The 25,503-nt window shown below is 38.0% G+C and overlaps 1 protein-coding gene across 1 annotated transcript in view; it reads left to right on the top strand.

Moving 5' to 3' along the window:
• Positions 1–24,197, top strand: part of AVIL (advillin) — a 220,141-nt gene extending 195,944 nt beyond the window's left edge. Inside the window, exons 16-20 of the mRNA XM_053708212.1 lie at positions 7,078–7,222; positions 7,547–7,735; positions 11,598–11,666; positions 12,687–12,812; positions 23,611–24,197. Of these exons, the coding sequence (XP_053564187.1) occupies positions 7,078–7,222; positions 7,547–7,735; positions 11,598–11,666; positions 12,687–12,812; positions 23,611–23,724 (643 nt within the window). The 3' untranslated portion in view covers positions 23,725–24,197. The remainder of the gene's footprint in view (positions 1–7,077; positions 7,223–7,546; positions 7,736–11,597; positions 11,667–12,686; positions 12,813–23,610) is intronic.
• The last annotated feature ends 1,306 nt before the right edge of the window (positions 24,198–25,503 follow it).

The following is a 25,503-nucleotide window of genomic DNA, read 5'->3' as shown; positions in this document are numbered from 1 at the left end:
ATCTGAATTTTGACACCATATCAGCAGACCAGGATTTAAGCCATAAAACTCTCCAGGCAAGGACTGCCAAAGACATGAATCTTCATAATATCAAATACAGCATCATAAATAAAATAATTGACACTCGAGTAAACCCAAAAGATTTGCACTAGCAGAGTCATCGGAATACTGTTCTGAAAGACTAGACAACCAGTAAGTAGAAACAGCAGCCACATCAGCTATAGAAATAGCTGGCCTGAGCAAATAGCCTGCTTGTAAAAATGCCCTTCTATAAAAAAAAAAATCCAAAAAACCCCCTCTAATTTTCTATCTAAAATGTCTTTAAAAGAAGTATTGTCTTCCAAAGGGATAGTAGTTTGTTTAGCCAGAGTGGAAAACATAATTTATGTAAGAACTTACCTGATAAATTCATTTCTTTCATATTAGCAAGAGTCCATGAGCTAGTGACGTATGGGATATACATTCCTACCAGGAGGGGCAAAGTTTCCCAAACCTTAAAATGCCTATAAATACACCCCTCACCACACCCACAATTCAGTTTAACGAATAGCCAAGAAGTGGGGTGATAAGAAAGGAGCGAAAGCATCAAAAAAATAAGGAATTGGAATAATTGTGCTTTATACAAAAAAATCATAACCACCACAAAAAAGGGTGGGCCTCATGGACTCTTGCTAATATGAAAGAAATTAATTTATCAGGTAAGTTCTTACATAAATTATGTTTTCTTTCATGTAATTAGCAAGAGTCCATGAGCTAGTGACGTATGGGATAATAAATACCCAAGATGTGGAACTTCCATGCAAGAGTCACTAGAGAGGGAGGGTTAAAATAAAGACAGCCAATTCCGCTGAAAAATTAATCCACTACCCAAATCAAAAAAGTTTAAATTTTTATAATGAAAAAAACTGAAATTATAAGCAGAAGAATCAAACTGAGACAGTTGCCTGAAGTACCATTCTACCAAAACTGCTTCTAAAGAAGAGAAAACATCAAAATGGTAGAACATAGTAAAAGTATGCAAAGAAGACCAAGTCATTGCTTTGCAAATCTGATCAACAGAAGCTTCATTCTTAAAAAGCCCAGGAAGTAGAAACTTACCTAGTAGAATGAGCCGTAATCCTCCGAGGCGGGAATCCACCCGACTCTAATAAGCATGATGAATCAAAAGTTTAAGCAAGATGCCAAATAAATGGCAGAAGCTTTTTGACCTTCCTAAAACCAGAAAAGATAAAAAATAGACTTGAAGTCTATCTGAAATCTGAATAGCTTCAACATAGAATTTCAAAAACTCTTACCATATCCAAAGAAAGTAAGAATCTCACCAAAGAAGTCTTAGGAAAACAATAATTCCTCCCTAATGTTTGTTAGAATTTACAACTTTAGGTAAGAATTGAAATGAGGACAGCAAAAACCACCTTATCCTGATGAAAAAAATCAGAAAAAAGAGATTCACAAGAAAGAACAGATAATTCAAAAACTGTTCTAGCTGAAGAGATGTCCAAAAGGAACAATACTTTCCATGAAAGTAATTAATGTCCAGAGCAATCATATGCTCAAAATAGAAGAGCCTGAAAAACCTTCAGAACCAAATTAAGACTCCAAGGAGGAGAAATTGGCTTAATGACAGGTTTGATACGAATCAAAACCTGAACAAAATGATGAATATCAGGAAGTAACACTGCCTTATCCTGATGAAAAATCAGAAAAGGATGTTCACAAAAAAGAGCAGATAACTCAAACTCTTCTAGCAGAAGAAATAACCAAAAGGAACAATACTTTTCTAAGAAAGTAATTTAATGTTCAGAGAATGCATAGTTTCAAACGGAGGAGCCTGTAAAGCCCTCAGCACCAAATTGAGACTCCAAAGAGGAGAGATTGAATTAATGACAGGCTTGATACGGACCAAAGCCTGTACAAAACAATGAATATCAGGATGATTAGCAATCTTTCTGTGAAAAAAGAACAGAAAGAGTAGAGATTTGTTCTAACAAAGAACTGAAGACAAAACCTTATCCAAACCAACCTGAAAAAATAATAAAATTCTATGAATTTTAAAAGAATGCCAAGAAAAGTAGGTCTTACAAACTCAATAATAAATCTTTCTAGAGACAGATTTACGAGCCTGAAACATAGTATTAATCAATGAGTCAGAGAAACCTCTATGACTAAAAATCAAGCGTTCAATCTCCATCCCTTCAAATTTAATGATTTGAGATCCTGATGGAAAAAATGGGCCTTGAGAAAGAAGGTCTGGTTTAAACGGAAGTGTCCAAGGTTGGCAACTGGCCATCCGAATGAGATCCGCATACCAAAACCTGAGAGGCCATGCTGGAGCCACCAGCATAACAAACAAATACGCCATAAGAATTTTGGAAATCACTTTGGAAGAAGAACTAGAGGCGGAAAGAAATAGGCAAAAAGATAATTCCAAAGAAATGTCAATGCATACACTACTTCCGCCTGAAGATCCCCGGACCTGAATAGGCTACTGGGAAATTCTTTATTCAGATGAGATGCCAACAGATCTATTTCTAGAAATACTCACATCTGAAAAATTGAAAAACATATCTGGGTAAGAGAGACCATTCTCCCGGAAGTAAAGCTTGATTAACAGAGATAATCCACTTCCCAAATATCTATACCTGGGAAAAGAACCAGAGAATTTAGATAGGAGCTGGATTTAGCCCAAGCTAATATCCGAGACACTTCTGTCACAGCCTAAGGACTGATAGTCCTACCCTGATGATTGACATACACCATAGTTGTGATATTGACTGAAAAACAATAAACGTCTCTTCTTCAAAAAGAAACTAACTGAAAAACTCGGAGAAAGCACGGAGTTCTAAAATATCAAATGGTAATCTCGCCTCCTGAGATTTCCAAACCCCTTGTGCTGACAGAGATCCTCAGACAGCCTCCCAACCAAAAAGACTCACATCTGTAGAGATCATGGTCCAGGTTGAAAGAAACGAAGAGACCTGTAGAACTAAATGATGGTGATCTTAACCACCAAATCAAGAGAGATAAATATTAGGATTCGAAGCTTTAAAATGTGAAATCCTAGAATCCCTGCACCATAATTCAGCATAAAAGACTGGAAAGGTTCTTTCTATTGAAAATGAGCAAAGGGAATTGAATCCAATGCTGTGGCCATAAGACCTAAAACTTCTATGCATATATAGCAACTGAAGGAAGTAATAGAGACTAAAGGTACCGACAGACGGAACCCAATAAAATTGTCCCTTGTCTGATAGAGACAAAGACAGTGACACAAACTATCTGGAAACCTAAAAAAGGTGACCCTTGTGTGAGGAATCAAGAGCTTTTGAAAAAAAGATCCTCTAACTATGTCCTGGAAGAACAAAGTGAATCATATGAGATTCCGCATCCTCAGAAAATAATCTGAATGAAAACAGAAAAATGGAAATATGCATTTATTGTATCTAATGAAAACAAATAATACTATCACTGACCAAAAAAAGGCAGAATAGTTTGAATAAAACTCCAAAACCCAGTTCCTAAAAATGGAACTGGAAGAAATACCCCAGAAGATTCCAGGTCTGAGCAGCGCTTGAACCCCACGGGTGATCAGCCATGCTTCAACAGTACCCAAAATATATAGTACCGAAACACACTTAAAGAAAGTGTTAGCCTTACTGGAATAAAATCAAAGAAATTTGGACCGAATAGAACCAAATAAATTTCAAAAAAGTCTTAACCTGCCCCTTGCCAGCCAAGCTGGAATACGGCACGTACATCGCAATTTTAGGGAGCTGATTTCTAACTGAAAAATTTCCTATTAAAAACATGTTACTTGGGAAAGAATTCAGGAATTTGTTCCTTAATAAGAACAACCAAACTAGTATAAGTTTAAAGTTTTAGTCTTAGAACTCAATCTTGAAGCCCAGAGTAACAGTTAAGAATTGAATCCAATTATAAAACAAATAATTGATTATCTTAGAACAAAAGAAATATGGATTTTTAGAAATCACAAAATTCTTCTAGCTAAAACAGCTAAAGACATAGATTAAACCTCATTTGCGAAAATATTCAATAAAATGAAGACACAAATGAAATTATTAGCATGATAGTCCAGTTAAAGGACCAGTCAATACACTGGACTTGCATAATCAATAAATGCAAAACAACAAGACAAATGCAACAGCACCTAGTCTAGTAAATTTTGTCCCTTTAACAATGCTAAAATAAATCATAATCTGATACTTGATCTTAAAGTAAACAGAAAAAATGGAGCAATTGCAACATCATCCAAATAAATCACAGGTCAAAGAAAAGTACCTGAAACTAAATAATTTTCCATAAATAAGATACAACCATCTAAAGAAAAATAAATACTATTTTGCTATAGAAACAATAGCATAATTAGTAGGAGTAGAGATAGCCCCAATAAATTGGAGAACCCTCCAAATTGAATTTAACTGCCAGCAAAGAATATAGTTTAAAACTTTTGAAGAAGGAATAAAAGAAAATTCTCAGCCTATTTCATTCCCTAGTATGAGGAATTGGAAAAAAACCTCTGAAAACACAGAAGAATAAATAAGCAGAAATAGTGTTAGCTAGTCTTGAAAAAGAACTAGTTACCTTAATATCCAAAATAATCAACACCGTTTCAACTAAGAACAAACGTACTTTAATTAAAAAAAAAAAAAAAAAAGTAGATTTGTTAGTGTCAATATCTGATGAAGAAAATTCTGAATGAGAAAAAACATCATCAGAGAAGGATAAATCAGTATGTTGTTGGTCATTTGAAACTTCAATAATTAAAAAAGAAGTTTGAAAAGGACCTAAATTTTTTTATTAGAAGGCACGATGTCGGACAAAGCCTTTAAAATAGAATCAGAAAAATATTTCTTATAAATCTTCTAAATATTTCTTGTACATAAGATGTAAAAAGAATGGCAATATATAAAGCATAAATACTAATGGATTCTGCATGTAAAAGTTTATCATGATAACTTATTACAAACCATAGCTAAAGATAAACATTCATAACATTTAAAATAAATGAACTTAGCTTTGGTAGGACTGAACTCAGTCAACAGGAATCCTCTTAGATTGTTTTGAAACAGGAACAGTGAAATCTTGCAATATGTAATAGAAAAAAACAATATTTAAAGCAAAATTATCAAATTCCTTAAATGACAGTTTCAGGAATGAGAAAAGAATGCAAAATAATAAGCTTCTAGAAACCAGAAGCAATAAAAATGTGAGGTTTAAATAATGTGAGGAAAAAAAGTAAAACAAAAAATACGCCCACATTTTTTGGCGCCATATATGACGCCCACATTATTGGCGCTAAATACAACGCCCATATATTTGGCGCCAAGTATGACTCCACATCCTCTGACGCCAGAACCGACGCCCACATTTTTTGGCGCAAAAAAAATGTCTGAATACACATGCGTCAAAAATGACGTTTTAACAGAATACAACTTCCGGCGTCAACTACGGCGCCGGAAATGACAAAATTTTTGCCCCAAAAAAGTCCGCGCCAAGAATGACGCAATAAAAATAAACATTTTCTGCCCCCGCGAGCCTAACAGCACACAGGGAAAAAAGATCAATTGAAAATTGAATTAAAATGCATTATCCCAAATAATGAAACTGACAGTCTGGATTTTAAAGGAATACTGATTATCCTGAATCATGGCAAATATAAGTTTAAAGACATATATTTAGAACTTTACATAGAAAGTGCCCAACCATAGCTTAGAGTGTCATAATAAAATAAGACTTACTTACCCTAAGACACTCATCTACATATAGTAGACAGCCAAACCAGTACTGAAACGAGAATCAGTAGAGGTAATGGTATATAAGAGTATATCGTCTATCTGAAAAGGGAGGTAAGAGATGAATCTCTACGACCGATAACAGAGAACCTATGAAATAGATCCCGTAGAAGGAGACCATTGAATTCAAATAGGCAATACTCTCTTCACATCCCTCTGACATTCACTGCACTCTGAGAGGAAAACCGGGCTCCAGCCTGCTGCAAAGCGCATATCAACGTAGAATCTAGCACAAACTTACTTCACTACCTCCATGGGAGGCAAAGTTTGTAAAACTGAATTGTGGGTGTGGTGAGGGGTGTATTTATAGGCATTTTAAGGTTTGGGAAACTTTGCCCCTCCTGGTAGGAATGTATATCCCATACGTCACTAGCTCATGGACTCTTGCTAATTACATGAAAGAAATGGCCCCATCAACCTTAGGAACGGTTTCCCACAAATAAATATTAGCAGCGGTTTAAGGATATAATTTTTTTAAACCTTGCAGAAGGAGTAAATTAAATTACCTGGCTTAGACCATTCTCTTGAAATAATGTCAGAAACAGCACCAGGAACAGGGAATAACTCAGGGAGATTAACAACAGTCTGAAAATGTAAACAATACAAGGCTTATTATCAATTGCTTTAGGGGTCAAAGATACTAAAGTTTCTAAGACCTCCTTTAAAAGAGAACGAATATGTTCAACTTTAAACAAAAAGAGAGAAAATATCAGGTTCAACCTCAGGTGAATATTCCTCATCACCAGAGGATACTTCACCATCTGAAGACATAACAGTATACCTGTTTTCAGGGCACATAGAACTTGTAGAAGGTAATATCTGAACTGACCTTTTACGCTTGTTTGAAGGAGGGAGAGCAGCCAGGGCCTCAGAACCTGCAGCCTTGATAACATTTTTCACTGTAGGGGGAACAATGTTAGTATTCTCCTGTAATGAACAAACAGAAAGTGCATTAATACCCAAAGAAAAAAAAGCATTAGGTTGGTCTGATTACATTAATAATTACAAGCATGAGTCACAGCCAATAGATTGTGACCGAGGCCTAGGTATGTTCTTCCACAAACCATATGAAAATAATTAAGTAAATTTGATAATGGAAGTAAATTGGAAAGGTTTTTAAACTTGCTTGCTCTATCGGAATCATAAAAGTTTAATGTTGATTTTTTTGTTTCTCTCACATCTGCTATTTTATTAATGTAAATTAAATTATTGATCCCTTTGAGAAGACAAAACATTATTTGTTGAGCATTTTCTTTTTTCTCAGACTTCAGCAGGAGGTATCCGATTTCCAGCCACGTCTTTTTGAATGCTCTAACAAGACCGGACGCTTTATTATGACTGAGGTCACAGACTTCACACAAGATGACCTTGATCCAAGTGATGTCATGCTTCTGGACACATGGGATCAGGTAAGATGATGCATCTTATTTTATGGTTTGGGAGTATGCTAAAACCAGAAGAGTAACCAGGACAAATAGATACGAGTTGAGAGTTATTTTTTTGATTTGAGAATTTAAAGGTTAATTGTAGTCTGGCCGATCATACTGTAAATGCTAATAAACTGGTTTATAAATTCTTTTATGTCATTTATTAAAATTTACAGTCAGTAGACCATTCAGATAAGTAAACCATTTTAGTTCAATTTTTACATTTATTGTATCATATTACATATATTATTTTTTATATATGAGTTTCTAGAACATGGATTCACTGTGCTATTCATTTTCTTAAAGATATTCCTGTGGATTGGATCTGATGCCAATGAGGTAGAGAAGAAGGAAGCACCTGTGACTGCCGTAGAGTATCTTAAGACACATCCTGGTGGCAGAGACTCTGAGACATCAATAATTATTGTTAAACAGGGGTTTGAGCCACCAATCTTTACTGGATGGTTTCTGGCCTGGGATCCACACAAATGGAGTGTGAGTTAAAATCTTGATCCTTTTACTAGATTTTCTAGTAGTTTATCACTGCAAAGACAGAATAGAATAGGAAGTGCCTCATAGTGTAGCATTGTCTGTAACCACACACAGAAAATGACAGGATAGGCAATGAGGCAGAGAAGAAGGAAGCACCTGTGACTGCCGTAGAGTATCTTAAGACACATCCTGGTGGAAGAGACCCTGAGACATCGATAATTATTGTCAAGCAGGGGTTTGAGCCACCAATCTTTACCGGATTGTGTCTGGCCTGGGATCGACACACAGAAAATGACAGGATAGGCAATGATACCTGCACCTGCAGATGCTATCACAACATGCTGGCTTATTGAAGTTCCCTAGCTGAACTAACCAATGGCTAGCAGCCACCTCCTTCCACCAGAGACTTCCAATGCATTAGGGACAGAAGGACTTCTGGATTAGGAACATCCCAATTTAGTAAAAAATCAAATATATGGAGAGAAGGGTGTAAATAAGAGCAGATTTATTCTAAACATTAGTAAAATAGCAACTTGTTTCTCAGCCATATTAACTGTCTGTTTCTTTTGGCCATCCCTTAATCAATCTACAGGGAGTGCAGAATTATTAGGCAAATGAGTATTTTGACCACATCATCCTTCTTATGCATGTTGTCTTACTCCAAGCTGTATAGGCTCGAAAGCCTACTACCAATTAAGCATATTAGGTGATGTGCATCTCTGTAATGAGAAGGGGTGTGGTCTAATGACATCAACACCCTATATCAGGTATGCATAATTATTAGGCAACTTCCTTTCCTTTGGCAAAGTGGGTCAAAAGAAGGACTTGACAGGCTCAGAAAAGTCAAAAATAGTGAGATATCTTGCAGAGGGATGCAGCACTCTTAAAATTGCAAAGCTTCTGAAGCGTGATCATCGAACAATCAAGCGTTTCATTCAAAATAGTCAACAGGGTCGCAAGAAGCGTGTGGAAAAACCAAGGCGCAAAATAACTGCCCATGAACTGAGAAAAGTCAAGCGTGCAGCTGCCAAGATGCCACTTGCCACCAGTTTGGCCATATTTCAGAGCTGCAACATCACTGGAGTGCCCAAAAGCACAAGATGTGCAATACTCAGAGACATGGCCAAGGTAAGAAAGGCTGAAAGACGCCCACCACTGAACAAGACACACAAGCTGAAACGTCAATACTGGGCCAAGAAATATCTCAAGACTGATTTTTCTAAGGTTTTATGGACTGATGAAATGAGAGTCTTGATGGGCCAGATGGATGGGCCCGTGGCTGGATTGGTAAAGGGCAGAGAGCTCCAGTCCGACTCAGACGCCAGCAAGGTGGATGTGGAGTACTGGTTTGGGCTGGTATCATCAAAGATGAGCTTGTGGGGCCTTTTCGGGTTGAGGATGGAGTCAAGCTCAACTCCCAGTCCTACTGCCAGTTTCTGGAAGACACCTTCTTCAAGCAGTGGTACAGGAAGAAGTCTGCATCCTTCAAGAAAAACATGATTTTCATGCAGGACAATGCTCCATCACACGCGTCCAAGTACTCCACAGCGTGGCTGGCAAGAAAGGGTATAAAAGAAGAAAATCTAATGACATGGCCTCCTTGTTCACCTGATCTGAACCCCATTGAGAACCTGTCCATCATCAAATGTGATATTTACAAGGAGGGAAAACAGTACACCTCTCTGAACAGTGTCTGGGAGGCTGTGGTTGCTGCTGCACGCAATGTTGATGGTGAACAGATCAAAACACTGACAGAATCCATGGATGGCAGGCTTTTGAGTGTCCTTGCAAAGAAAGGTGGCTATATTGGTCACTGATTTGTTTTTGTTTTGTTTTTGAATGTCAGAAATGTATATTTGTGAATGTTGAGATGTTATATTGGTTTCACTGGTAAAAATAAATAATTGAAATGGGTATATATTTGTTTTTTGTTAAGTTGCCTAATAATTATGCACAGTAATAGTCACCTGCACACACAGATATCCCCCTAAAATAGCTATAACTAAAAACAAACTAAAAACTACTTCCAAAACTATTCAGCTTTGATATTAATGAGTTTTTTGGGTTCATTGAGAACATGGTTGTTGTTCAATAATAAAATTAATCCTCAAAAATACAACTTGCCTAATAATTCTGCACTCCCTGTATTTTAATTGATCACATTGAGTGAGCACCAATATTTTACAGTAATATTGTTTTTTTTACTGTATTGTGTATTTTGTTTCCATTAGTTTATGAACATTTTAGAGTAATTATAGCAAAACTAAGCATATTTCATTTTAGACTGTCACATTATTATTCAGTAGCATACATGCCATTTATGAATTTCCTCTTATTCATAGCATTATTCCCCAGATAAGCAATTACCCAATCAAAATTGAGAGGCTTCAATATCAGGATTGTGCACTCCCCTCTCAAAAAAATCAATCAGAAATGAAGGAGAACTCCATTCTGACAGTGAACCATCTCTTTACCTATCATATGCACTTAACTAATTATCCTCTGCCCAACTGCTGCTCAAAAGGTATCTTAACAAAAATGAGAAGCATAGTAATACTTTCTTCAAACACAGAAACAGCAGGGAAATAATTAGGTAGTAGTGATCTGTGGTATAAGGCGGGTCTCGCCAGGGGAGCACTAGACCATATAAGGGGAGGCGTGGAAAAATTGATACTTCAACCTATCCAATGGAAATCACAAGCAGCAGCTGACTTTGGCAAAATATAGAACGGTTTTTAAGAACCGATTATGACCCTTGCCATGTCATGGCATTAAGGTAAAAGTAACTCAATCACTGTGTTGAGTTTGTTGTCTTTATCAGTAACTTATGTTTAACCCAGGAGTAGAAGAATGCAAATTGAAATGTGAGTGAAGCACTATTGATTAAAGTGAAGGTAAAGTTAACTGTTATAGAAGACACCCAGGCATTTTGCAATAGTATCTTAGTTTAGTCGCTAACTTGTTTCTTATATAACAGCTCTTGTTTTTAAAATATATATATATTTTTAATTCCCTACCATTTCGCTGCTGACTCCTCCCAACCCCTACTTCCGTGTTACTCTGTGTGTGACATCTTGAGCGGTCCCACCCGCCCTCTACGTCGCCCAGAAGTGCATTCCCGATGCTGATGTACACTGCGCATGCGCCAATCGCTGATGACACATAGTATTCAATGAATTACTTTACTGTCTCATGAACGAGCATGTATAATCAACTATGCTATTCTGGGTTTAACGTACTCGTGACGTTGCAGAGAATGGGCTGAACACCCCGGGGGGGGGGGAGAAACGAGCATTTGAGGATTGAATACGACTCGCCAGTCAATCATTTTGACAAAATGGCAGGCGGAGAAACGAAGGTTAGCGTTGGCTGTTTAAAAGGTAATAAACAGCAGTAAATAATAATATTTAAAAAAACAGATGAATTAAACTAGGCCTAATTTTACAAAATCTATAGTATGCCGTTACCGAGTTAGGTTAACTTTATCTTCACTTTAAGCAGAATCAGCTCTGAGAGGTGTGTGTGAACCCTGGATCAGATATAAATTCCCCAAATTAAAAATAAAATGCTGTCTTGTAAATTTCCTCAGAGGGGAGGCCCATCACCCAAGACTTTGAAAACCCTTTATCTAAGTGATATAAGGAACACTCAAATCAGTTGAGTGAGGATTTCTTTATATTCAAATGCTGTGACTGACACTAGTTTTCAGCCTAATAACAGGTTTGTGATTTGTAAATTATGTGCACAGCAACTAACACTTTGCTTAAATCTAGTTATGCTATAAATGGAGCTTTGTGGTTCATCCCATAACATCAATGATTTAAAAGGACAAATGTATTTTATTAAAATGATTCTGTTTCCGTAGGGTGGAAAGTCATACGAAGAACTGAAGAAAGAACTGGGAAACGCTGCAGCCATTACCAAACTGACACAGGTAAGAGGGTCTTTATTTATTGAACTTTAATACTTTACATATCTCATGTCTTTATGTCCAGCCTGTCATTTGTTCTCTCTACCCAGAGGGCTAAAGTGTAGATAAGATAGCAAGAGAACAAAGAAAAATTGACAATGGGAGTAAATTAAAAAGTTGGTTAAAATTGCATGCTCTATCTGAATCATGAAATAAAAAATTTGAGTTTAGTGTAATTTGACAATAGAGGTAAGTTGGAAGCTTGTTTAAAATGTTATGTCTTGTTTCAAACATGGAAGAATTTTTTATCTTTCCACGGAAGCTGATATACATAAGACAAAATTAAACAGAGAGTTACAAACTTTGTCCTTCCATAGATAAAATCTGGTAGCTAAACTTGTTCTAATAATGGGGCATTATAGCTTTTCTTCTTATATTTCTTTCACATTTTAATAAATATCCCCCTTTGACAGCAACCAAATCCGTATTGCTTTTAGTTTTGGACACAATAGGTAATAACACCAAGTACCACAGTCGGACAATTACTGAGAGCATCTATTGAAATTCTTTAGTTTGTCAATAACCTGTGATAGGATGTATTTTATATTTTTTTAAATGGCCAGATTATTCAGTATAGGTAAAAAAAAAAACAATAATATACACATAAACTCTAAGGTTGTTGTAATCTGATGCATTTCGCTAGCTCTTTCGCTAGTATCAAAGATGACTGTCTCATGAGCAAAAATGCTGAACATTTAAGCTTTCCACCAGAAGTGATGTATCAGAACATAATCCAATTGTCACTGGGGGTTATGGTTGCTCCATAGACAACTGTTTAGCTTTTTCAGATATATTATTACTCAGCCTAATTACATTAAATTACTTTAAAAAACTACAAATATTTATTACTCAGCCTAATTACATTAAATTACTTTAAAAACTACAAATATTTATTACTCAGTCTAATTACATTAAATTACTTTAAAAAACTACAAATATTTTAAATGACTTTGACTTATGTGCAGCCTGTATCTGTTTTATTAGGATATGAATGGGTTATCTCCTAGCACCCCAACACCCAGCAACAGCTACCAATGTTATCCCCTAGATGCGCTGCAATGGAAACAGACAGATGAGCTGCCTGAGGGGGTGGATCCTACAAAGAAAGAGGTGAGTTATAAATGCTGGAGAAATAACATTTAAGATAATTAAAGGGAAATTAAACTACTTTAATGAAATACAAAAGCAAAACAACACTTTAATCTGTATTCATTATTTATTTTGCTTGATCTTGCTATAAAATACCTCTGCAAACTGTTTGTTCATAGTTGTCAACAGTCCCTGGATTTTGATGTATGTCCCTGGATATTTTTGTCCCTGGAAATGTTCCCTCCAGGAGATTTGGAGGGCGGCAGCTGAGCTGAAGCTTGTGTGACACAAGTTAGTGGGGAGGAGCTGCCAGTGAGGTTGCACTGCACCTTCTCTGAGTGATCGATATTTAAACTGCCACAAATCAGAAGAAAAAACTCAACCAGCTCCTCCACAATGACCCTATGCCCAGAATGTGTCCCAGAGACTGGTATTGTTATATGATGGAGTAGGGCTTGGTGCTGTGATCTATATAATAAGATATGGAAAAGTCTAAATTATATAATTACTATCAAATTGGCAAAATGAGTGGGCGGAGCAGTTGAACAGTAGGTCGTCAATACTCCAGTATCCCTGGATTTTTTTTAGAAATGTTGGAAACTAGGCTTGTTACATGCTATTTAGAGAGACTGGAGCCCAAATTGTTGCATTTTGCAGGGTACTTATGTCACAGTAATCGACTGACCTGACTACATATGACACAGTGGTTGTTTAGAGCAGTACACACATTCCTCTGGACTTTTTAAACTGTTTGTTACTGGTTGGCACATTGTTAGCATAACATATTATACTATATTTATAAAGCACCAACATATTCTGCAGCGTTGTCCATGGGAAAATTGATATAAGAAAAAAATTATATTAACAATATTTGATAAATAAATACATGAGAAATTTTGGGCCCTGTTCCCGTGGGAACTTAAAGGGACAGTCTAGTCCAAAACAAACTTTCATTATTCAGATAGGGCATGTAATCTTAAACAATTTTCCATTTTACTTCTATCACCAATTTTGCTTTGTTCTCTTGGTATTCTTAGTTGAAAGCTAAATCTAGGAGGTTCATATGCTAATTTCTAAGCCCTTCAAGGATGCCTCTTAGCTCAGGGCATTTTGATAGTTTTTCACCACTAGAGGGTGTTAGTTCATGTGTTTCATATAGATAACACTGTGCTCATGCACGTGGAGTACCAGTGAGCCAGCTCTGATTGGCTAAAATGCAAGTCTGTCAAAAGAACTAAAATAAGGGGGTAGTCTGCAGAGGCTAAGATACAAGATAATCACAGCGGTAAAAACATAATTTATGCTTATCTGATAAATTTATTTCTCTTGTAGTGTATCCAGTCCACGGATCATCCATTACTTGTGGGATATTCTCCTTCCCAACAGGAAGTTGCAAGAGGATCACCCACAGCAGAGCTGCTATATAGCTCCTCCCCTCACTGCCATATCCAGTCATTCGACCGAAACAAGCCGAGAAAGGAGAAACCATAGGGTGCAGTGGTGACTGTAGTTTAATTAAAATTTAGACCTGCCTGAAAAGGACAGGGCGGGCCGTGGACTGGATACACTACAAGAGAAATACATTTATCAGGTAAGCATAAATTATGTTTTCTCTTGTTAAGTGTATCCAGTCCACGGATCATCCATTACTTGTGGGATACCAATACCAAAGCTAAAGTACACGGATGATGGGAGGGACAAGGCAGGAACTTAAACGGAAGGAACCACTGCCTGTAGAACCTTTCTCCCAAAAACAGCCTCCGAAGAAGCAAAAGTATCAAATTTGTAAAATTTGGAAAAGGTATGAAGCGAAGACCAAGTTGCAGCCTTGCAAATCTGTTCAACAGAGGCCTCATTTTTAAAGGCCCAGGTGGAAGCCACAGCTCTAGTAGAATGAGCTGTAATCCTTTCAGGAGGCTGCTGTCCAGCAGTCTCCTAGGCTAAATGGATTATACTCCGAAGCCAAAAAGAAAGAGAGGTTGCCAAGGCCTTCTGACCTCTCCTCTGTCCAGAGTAAACAACAAACAGGTTAGATGTTTGGCGAAAATCTTTAGTAGCTTGTAAGTAAAACTTCAAGGCACGGACTACGTCTAGATTATGCAAAAGACGTTCCTTCTTTGAAGAAGGATTAGGACATAATGATGGAACAACAATCTCTTGATTGATATTCTTGTTAGAAACCACCTTAGGTAAAAACCCAGGTTTTGTACGCAGAACAACTTTATCTGAATGAAAGATCAGATAAGGAGAATCACAATGTAAGGCAGATAACTCCGAGACTCTTCGAGCCGAGGAAATAGCCATCAGAAAAAGAACTTTCCATGAAAGAAGTTTGATATCAATAGAATGAAGAACTTTAAGAACCAAGTTTAAGCTCCATGGAGGAGCAACAGGTTTAAACACAGGCTTAATTCTAACTAAAGCCTGACAAAATGCCTGAACGTCTGGAACTTCTGCCAGACGCTTGTGTAAAAGAATAGACAGAGCAGAAATCTGTCCCTTTAAAGAACTATCTGATAATCCTTTGTCCAAACCCTCTTGGAGGAAGGACAATATCCTAGGAATCCTAACCCTACTCCATGAGTAATTCTTGGATTCACACCAATGAAGATATTTACGCCATATCTTGTGGTAAATTCTCCTGGTGACAGGCTTTCGTGCCTGTATTAAGGTATCAATTACTGACTCGGAGAAGCCACGCTTTGATAGGATCAAGCGTTCAATCTCCATGCAGTCAGTCTCAGAGAAAGAAGATTCGGATGATTGAAAGGACCTTGTATTAGAAGGTCTTGTCTCAGAGGCAGAGTCCATGGTGGAAAGGATGACATGTCCACTAGGTCTGCATACCAGGTCCTGCGTGGCCACGCAGGCGCTATCAATATCACCGATGCTCTCTCCTGTTTGATTTTGGCAATCAGACAAGGGAGCAGAGGAAACGGTGGAAACACATAAGCCAGGTTGAAGAACCAAGGCGCTGCTAGAGCATCTATCAGTGCCGCTTCTGGGTCCCTGGACCTGGATCTGTAACAAGGAAGCTTGGCGTTGTGGCGAGACGCCATGAGATCCAATTCTGGTTTGCCCCAACGGAGAACCAATTGAGCAAACACCTCCGGATGGAGTTCCCATTCCCCTGGATGAAAAGTCTGACGACTTAGAAAATCCGCCTCCCAGTTCTCTACACCTGGGATATGGATCGCTGACAGGTGGCAAGAGTGAGTCTCTGCCCAGCGAATTATCTTGGAGACTTCTGACATCGCTAGGGAACTCCTGGTTCCCCCTTGATGGTTGATGTAAGCCACAGTTGTGATGTTGTCCGACTGAAATCTGATGAACCTCAGTGTTGCTAGCTGAGGCCAAGCCAGAAGAGCATTGAATATTGCTCTTAACTCCAGAATATTTATTGGGAGGAGTTTCTCCTCCTGAGTCCATGAACCCTGAGCCTTCAGGGAGTTCCAGAATGCACCCCAACCTAGAAGGCTGGCATCTGTTGTTACAATTGTCCAATCTGGTCTGCGAAAGGTCATACCCTTGGACAGATGGGCCCGAGATAACCACCAGAGAAGAGAATCTCTGGTTTCCTGATCCAGATTTAGTAGAGGGGACAAATCTGTGTAATCCCCATTCCACTGACTGAGCATGCATAATTGCAGCGGTCTGAGATGCAGGCGCGCGAATGGCACTATGTCCATCGCCGCTACCATTAAGCCGATTACTTCCATGCACTGAGCCACCGTGGGGCGCGGAATGGAGTGAAGAACACGGCAAGCATTTAGAAGTTTTGATAACCTGGACTCCGTCAGGTAAATTTTCATTTCTACAGAATCTATTAAGAGTCCCTAGGAAGGAAACCCTTGTGAGAGGAGTTAGAGAACTCTTTTCTTCGTTCACTTTCCACCCATGCGACCTCAGGAATGCCAGAACTATCTCTGTATGAGATTTGGCAATTTGAAAGCTTGACGCCTTTATCAGGATGTCGTCCAGGTAAGGAGCCACCGCTATGCCTTGCGGTCTTAGGACCGCCAGAAGTGAGCCCAGAACCTTTGAAAAAATTCTTGGGGCTGTAGCCAACCCGAATGGAAGAGCTACAAATTGGTAATGCCTGTCTAGAAAGGCAAACCTCAGGAACTGATGATGATTCTTGTGAATCGGAATGTGAAGGTAGGCATCCTTTAAGTCCACTGTGGTCATGTACTGACCCTCTTGGATCATGGGTAAAATGGTTCGAATAGTTTCCATCTTGAATGACGGAACTCTGAGGAATTTGTTTAGGATCTTTAAATCCAAAATTGGTCTGAAGGTTCCCTCTTTTTTGGGAACCACAAACAGATTTGAATAAAACCCGTGTCCTTGTTCCGTCCGCGGAACTGGATGGATCACTCCCATTACAAGGAGATCTTGTACGCAGCTTAGGAATGCCTCTTTCTTTATCTGGTTTGCAGATAATCTTGAAAGGTGAAATCTCCCTTGTGGAGGAGAAGCTTTGAAGTCCAGAAGATATCCCTGAGATATGATCTCCAACGCCCAGGGATCCTGAACATCTCTTGCCCACGCCTGGGCGAAGAGAGAGAGTCTGCCCCCTACTAGATCCGTTGTCGGATAGGGGGCCACTCCTTCATGCTGTCTTAGAGGCAGCAGCAGGCTTTCTGGCCTGCTTGCCCTTGTTCCAGGACTGGTTAGGTTTCCAGGCCTGCTTGGATTGAGCAAAAGTTCCCTTTTGTTTTGAAGCAGAGGAAGTTGATGCTGCACCTGCCTTGAAATTTCGAAAGGCACGAAAATTAGACTGTTTGGCCTTTGATTTGGCCCTGTCCTGAGGAAGGGTATGACCCTTACCTCCAGTAATGTCAGCAATAATTTCTTTCAAACCAGGCCCGAATAAGGTCTGCCCCTTGAAAGGAATGTTGAGTAATTTAGACTTTGAAGTCACATCAGCTGACCAGGATTTGAGCCATAGCGCCCTACGCGCCTGGATGGCGAATCCGGAATTCTTAGCCGTTAGTTTAGTCAAATGAACAATGGCATCAGAAACAAATGAGTTAGCTAGCTTAAGAGTTCTAAGCTTGTCAACAATTTCAGTCAATGGAGCTGTATGGATGGCCTCTTCCAGGGCCTCAAACCAGAATGCCGCCGCAGCAGTGACAGGCGCAATGCATGCAAGGGGCTGTAAAATAAAACCTTGTTGAATAAATATTTTCTTAAGGTAACCCTCTAATTTTTTATCCATTGGATCTGAAAAAGCACAACTGTCCTCAACCGGGATAGTGGTACGCTTTGCTAAAGTAGAAACTGCTCCCTCCACCTTAGGGACAGTCTGCCATAAGTCCCGTGTAGTGGCATCTATTGGAAACATTTTTCTAAATATAGGAGGTGGGGAAAAGGGCACACCGGGCCTATCCCACTCCTTACTAATAATTTCTGTAAGCCTTTTAGGTATTGGAAAAACATCAGTACTCACCGGCACTGCATAGTATTTATCCAGCCTACACAATTTCTCTGGCACTGCAATTGTGTCACAGTCATTCAGAGCAGCTAATACCTCCCCAAGCAATACACAGAGGTTCTCAAGCTTAAATTTAAAATTAGAAATCTCTGAATCAGGTCTCCCTGATTCAGAGACGTCACCCACAGACTGAAGCTCTCCGTCCTCAGGTTCTGCATATTGTGACGCAGTATCAGACATGGCTCTTACAGCATCTACGCGCTCTGTATTTCGTCTAACCCCAGAGCTATCGCGCTTGCCTCTCAATTCAGGCAATCTGGATAATACCTCTGACAGGGTATTATTCATGATTGCAGCCATGTCCTGCAAAGTAATCACTATGGGCGTCCCTGATGTACTTGGCGCCATATTAGCGTGCGTCCCTTGAGCGGGAGGCGAAGGGTCCGACACGTGGGGAGAGTTAGTCGGCATAACTTCCCCCTCAACAGACCCGTCTGGTGACAATTCTTTTATAGATAAAGACTGATCTTTACTGTTTAAGGTGAAATCAATACATTTAGTACACATTCTCCTATGGGGCTCCACCATGGCTTTTAAACATAATGAACAAGTATCCTCTGTTTCAGACATGTTTGTACAGACTAGCAATGAGACTAGCAAGCTTGGAAAACACTTTAAAGCAAGTTAACAAGCAATATAAAAAACGTTACTGTGCCTTTAAGAGAAACAAATTTTGACAAAATTTGAAATAACAGTGAAAAAAGGCAGTTACACTAACAAAATTTTTACAGTGTATGTAACAAGTCAGCAGAGCATTGCACCCACTTGCAAATGGATGATTAACCCCTTAATAACAAAAACTGAATAATAAATGACAAAAACGTTTTTTAAACACAGTCACAACAACTGCCACAGTCTACTGTGGTTGTTACCCTCCTCAAACACGACTTTGAAGCCTTTTGAGCCCTTCAGAGATATCCTGTATCATGCAGAGGGAAGCTGAATGTCTCTGTCAGTATTTTTATCTGCACAGAAAAGCACTAAAATAGGCCCTTCCCACTCATATTACAACAGTGGAAAGCCTCAGGAAACTGTTTCTAGGCAAAAATCAAGCCAGCCATGTGGAAAAAAACTAGGCCCCAATAAGGTTTATCACCAAGCATATATAAAAACGATTAAACATGCCAGCAAACGTTTTATATTGCACTTTTATAAGAGTATGTATCTCTGTTAATAAGCCTGATACCAGTCCCTATCACTGCATTTAAGGCTTAACTTACATTAATCCGGTATCAGCAGCATTTTTCTAGCAAATTCCATCCCTAGAAATATGTTAACTGCACATACCTTATTGCAGGAAAACCTACACGCCATTCCCCCTCTGAAGTTACCTCACTCCTCAGAATATGTGAGAACGGCAGTGGATCTTAGTTACTTCTGCTAAGATCATAGAAATCACAGGCAGATTCTTCTTCTAATGCTGCCTGAGATGAAACAGTACACTCCGGTACCATTTAAAAATAACAAACTTTTGATTGAAGTTAAAAAACTAACTATAATACACCACTCTCCTCTTACTACGTCCATCTTTGTTGAGAGTTGCAAGAGAATTACAGGATATGGCAGTGAGGGGAGGAGCTATATAGCAGCTCTGCTGTGGGTGATCCTCTTGCAACTTCCTGTTGGGAAGGAGAATATCCCACAAGTAATGGATGATCCGTGGACTGGATACACTTAACAAGAGAAAAGTGTATTTATATAACTGTGTTGGTTATGCAAAACGAGGGCATGGGTAATAAAGGGATTATCTATCTTTTAAAACAAATATTCTGGTGTAGAGTGACTGTCCCTTTAAACAAGTATTTGCAATGCAGTCCTTAATTGCTCATATATACTATGCATATATTTATAAATTACTTTAATAATGTTCCTTTAATAATTTGGTTCTGTTGATGAGGACCAACTAAACTGAATTTGTATCAAATCTCTTACAGAATAAAGTGAGGAACCTAAATAATCTCTGCTAATGTGTTTCACTGAATATATATCCTTACCAAGGATGGTTAGATGTAATCATTCAGTCTCCGCACACAAATAGCATTTGCATTTTAGATGCTGAAAGGGACATGAAAGTCAAAATAAAAAACTTTCATTATTTAGATGAAGCATTCAGTTTTAAAATACATTTCAATTTACTTCAATTATAAAGTGTACTTTGTTCTCTTGGTATCCTTTGCTGAACAGCATCAGCACTACAGGGAGCTAGCTGGTGATTGGTGGCTATGCACATAAACCTCTTGTCATTGGCTCACCAGATGTGCACAGCTGCTTTGGAGCGGACTTCTTACTATAGGATTGATTACAATCCTTTAGAAAACTTATAAAATGATTTATTTACAAAATGCCCATAGACTTTAATTGTGTTTTCTGTTGAAAATCATAAGATATGATGTTTTCTAAAGGGTTGTGATCAAGCCCTATGTATTTTAACCACTTTGCAGGAGTTAAACACATAATTCTATAAATATAAATACAATGCACTTTTATAACCATTTATGGATGCTCAGAAAAACAAACAGGGTTTACAGCTTGTTCTGTGGCCTTGATGTTAGTTGTTCCCATAACATCAGAAATACCATGCAGGAGGTGTCTGCATCCTGTACTGAACTGTACAATAACTGCACATAAACTACTGTAACTGGACTGATGCAAATAAATAACACATTTACTTATGTCACACAAAATAAACAATCAAATACAATACTGTTTTTATTATATAAATGGAGGCCCAGTTATAAAGAAAAAAATATGCTTACCTGATAAATTATTTTGTTTCGGAATGATGATGGTCCACAGTCTTCCATATCATATGGGATATATTTCCTGGCACTAGGAAGAGGTCAAGAACCCCTGAACCCTTAAAATCCTTCCCATCTCTGTCTTAGTTTAACAGCTGAGTAGAGAATAGGAAACACATAGGTAGGGAAGACAAAGCAGGGTTTGCAGAGGTGTTATTAGAAATGTTGCCCAAAAGTTGAAAAATAATGATGGTCCACAGTCCTCCATTACATATGAGATTAATATCCAAGCCAATGGTCTATGTTACGGGAAGGGGGGACAATTTTTCTGGCAGTTCCTATTTAGCTGACACTGCGACCTTAAATACTTTCCTGCCAAAAGCTACTTGTGAAGGAGCAAAAATATCAAAGTGATAACATTTGGAAAAAGTATGCAGAGAAGACCATTTTGCAGCTTTGCAAATCTGCTCCAAAGATGCATTATTTTTAAAAGCCAAGATGTTGCAACTGCTCTTGTAGAAAGAGCTGTAATATGCTTAGGAGGCGACTTTTCCGCCACCAAGCAAGCCATGTGAATCAGTTGTTAAAGCCAAGAGGCCAATGCTACCTTGGTAGCTTTCTGCCCCTTACAAGTCCCAGTGTAGTAAACAAACTAGAAGTTAGTCTGAATTTTTTAGTAGCTTGGAGATAGAATTTCAAAGTCCTGACTACATCAAGCCCCTCCTTAAAGGACCACTAAAACCCAAAATCTTTCTTTCATGATTCAGAAAGAGAATACAAATTTAAACATTACAATTTACTTCTATTATTTATTTTGCTTCATTTTTTAGATATAGTTAGTTAAAGAAAAAGCAATGCACATGGCTGAGCCAATCACACAAGGGTTCTATGTGCAGCAACCAATCAGCAGCTACTGAGCATATCTAGATATGCTTTTCAGCAAAGAATATCAGGAGAATAAAGTAAATGACATAATAGAAGTAAATTGAAAAGATGTTTAAAATTGCATTCTCTTTCTAAATCATGAAAGAAAAAAATGTGTGTTTCATGTCCCTTTAAGAGTTAGCAGGATATGAACACAATGAAGGAACACCACTTTCTTGATTGAATTTTTCCAAAGAAACTACCTTGGAAGAAAATTATATTTAGTATGAAGTACAGCCTTATCCTTGTGAATAGGGAGAATTGGAAAATCACAAGACAAGGTTGACAACTCAGAAAGCATAAATACTTTTCATAAAAGAATGCTCCCCTGCCTAACCAGAATTTCCTCTATTAAACAGCTAACTGCACTGAACAGTTAGCTGTTTTCTTAAAGGGCCAGGCACCTATTTTCTAAAAAGTGCCATAAATACTTCCCCAGAGCTGCCAGAGGGCTGTGAAGGGCAACAGTGTTACCTGGCTATGTCCCTGATAAGAATAGGGAAGGTAGGGACCTGAAAAAAAAAAGAAAAAAGTGTGTCATGGGGAGTGCAAGCTAAGTCCCTGGCTATGCTGTACATGTGTTAGAGTACCTACAAATAGCCTCTGGGCAGTGTAAAGTCACTTACCTTATACAGCACCCCTCCACTGGCTTACCAGGCATGTCAAATCGTTGTCAATGCAGCTGCAGCAGTATCCAGTAGAGAGCCCGTCAGGTGTAGTGCAGGTATTGGGTATCGCAGAGGATTGTAGTAGGAAATACCGGTTTTCCTATGTCCCTGTATTATTCAGCTGCTGTGAAATTTCTCTTCTGTCTTCTTTGTGAATGATAATTCCCAGGGACTCTGGGTCTCACATTGGTCTGTGCTCCCAAATTTGAATCAATAAGCTGGAAACACCTCTATTCTCAATCAACTCCTACGAGGCCAAGAACAAAACTAAGAGAGCGATGGGAGGTGGGAGGGATTTTAACTTCTGATATGGGCTCTTGGCCTCCTACTAGTGGCGGGAAATATATCCCATATGTTATGGAGGACAGTGGACCATTATCATTTTATAAAAGAAATCCCCTTCCATTTATTGTAACTGAGGAACTGTCTTAGCATCTTGATTATGTCTCAATAACATTTTACACTGTGCTTCTAGTAGCCCTAGTGACAAATTAGGGAAGCAGACTATGAATCCTTTACTGCAAGAAGAGAGTAATATGAATCAGACTTCTATAATCTAGTTATGACAACACTAAAGTCAATTCTGATAATAATGTGCTACATATATTTATAATAAATGTACTTCATTATTAAGGAGAATGACAACATTCTTTGCATTAGGATTCTAAAATTAAATATTCTGGAGCTCACTCGAGATGGCTCGAGGAGGCAGTAGCATTATTTTTTATAGACTACAAAATTCTGCATTAATATTATTATTATTAATAAAACTGAATCAAATACTAATTTAGGAAAGGAAATGTCTTACTGTACCTCATCATTATGCACCAACCTTTAGTCAGCAGCACAAACAGCCAATCAAACCATTTTTAACACAATGTGAAACAAGAAGATAGATTATTATATATTATAAAATTAATGATTATTTATAATTGTTATAATTTAAAAAAAAAAAAAATACAACTAATCACAAACTGCATTTGTTTTTCTAGAATTACCTTTCTGACCAAGACTTTATTTCTGCTTTCGGAGTCACCAGGGGAGAATATTCTGCTTTACCTACATGGAAACAATTGAACGTGAAGAAAGAGAAGGGACTGTTTTGAGACCAAACTATATACTGCACTACCTTGGGCATTATCTGCCATTGTTTTATAAAGAGACAAACTGGTCATAAAATACTTAAGTCATTTAGCATGACAACACATTACATACCATAGCAGCTAATCCCCACCATGTGACACCACATTCTACAATATGAGTTTTTGTGCTTTGGTACGTTGATCAGTTTTAATCATGTGAAGTATTAGTCAAGCATATGCAAAGGCAACCAAGCGCATGGACCCTACTAGCCAATAAACATCAGCTACCTTCATTTCATATTTGCCAAACTGACAAACCATGTTCTAGGTGCTTACATTGAAGGAATAAGGAATCTACCATCTATGAATAGCTTAATCACAAGTCTGCTAAGAGTCCTGGAACCAACTGCAGTAGATATATACAACGATCTTTAAATGTCTATTTCTATGCACTGTATGAGCGCTAATAATTAAATATATTGTTACAGCTTTAAAAAGTGTGGCTAAGAGATTCTTTGTTTGCAGTTACCTTGTATTTATGTTGAATGTTTTTTTATTTGTTTCCATGGAGCAGTTATACATCCAAAATGACATCCTGGGATCAATAAACACATTGTCCCAGACGATGTAACATCTCTATTATTAACAGAAACATTTTGTACATATTGTATGCTGAACAGAAATTCCAATGAACTTTGCAAATAGATAAAATCATAATAATAATAAAAGAAGGGAGAAAGATAAAAAAAAAACTAAAAAAAAAACTAAAAAGAACAAGAAACAAGTAAAAACAGATAAATAATTAATGGTCAGTGCTTATAATCTAATTTATATATATGAGTTTCACTTCTGAGATCATCTTCTAATTCTATTGTCTAGTATCCAGGGAAACAATGCCTTACCAGTCTCTCTGTGTATAGCACCTATAATTTTTCTCTTGATGAGCTGTGTATAATCCAGTAAAACCAAATACTATTAAATCGTTCTATCTCCCCTTGAATCCAGGCTACCTTTTTGGACATTAGATAAATATCATTAATCTTATCTAATACTTCTTGTCATGTCGGGGGGCCTTCCTTCCAATGTCTCGCTATGCACACTCTAGTAGCCGTGCATATAATTTTGATGAGTTTATTAGTTATAGCATTCAAATTGGGAATCTCTTTATTCAGAAGTGCTTGAGTCATAGTTAAGACTATCTTTTCATCTAAAACCTTACTAAGCAGATCATCAACCCACCGCCAGATATTTCTGATAAAGTTACAATCCCACCACATATGTCTGTAAGAACCCTGTTCCCCACAACCTCTGTAATATAATGTAGATTTATTAAGAGCATAGTGGGATGTTCTCAAAGGGGTCAAATACCACAGAAATGCTGTTTTATGCAGTTTTCTCTGTGGTCTGCGCTAATGAGACCCCTACAGGAATTAAAAATATTTGGTCCTATTCGCTTTGTAGGAGCTGGTCAGTTCCATCCACCTCCCACTTTAATGCTACAGTGGATTTTGAGGTGTGGTTTATGTCCTGTATTGCTATGTATAATTTGGAGATAATGCTTTTTCCCTATTTGGGTTTAGACAGATTCTCTCCAGGACCGTTAATGGGTGTTTGGCCAAAGTTACGCCATATTTACTAAGGGCTGACGATATTTGTAGGTATAGAAACCATTGCAATTTATGTGGGTGTAATATTGCCTGTAGGCGGGTAAATGTTATTATTCGGGATTGTGTAACGAGGTCTGCAACCCTGTATAGACCCTTATTAGCCCACTTTTCTACTAGTCTATGTATCTCCCCCGGG

The sequence above is a fragment of the Bombina bombina genome, chromosome 3 (genome assembly GCF_027579735.1).
Source record: "Bombina bombina isolate aBomBom1 chromosome 3, aBomBom1.pri, whole genome shotgun sequence".
Taxonomy (NCBI): domain Eukaryota; kingdom Metazoa; phylum Chordata; class Amphibia; order Anura; family Bombinatoridae; genus Bombina; species Bombina bombina.
This window is presented reverse-complemented; position numbering and strand designations above follow the sequence as displayed.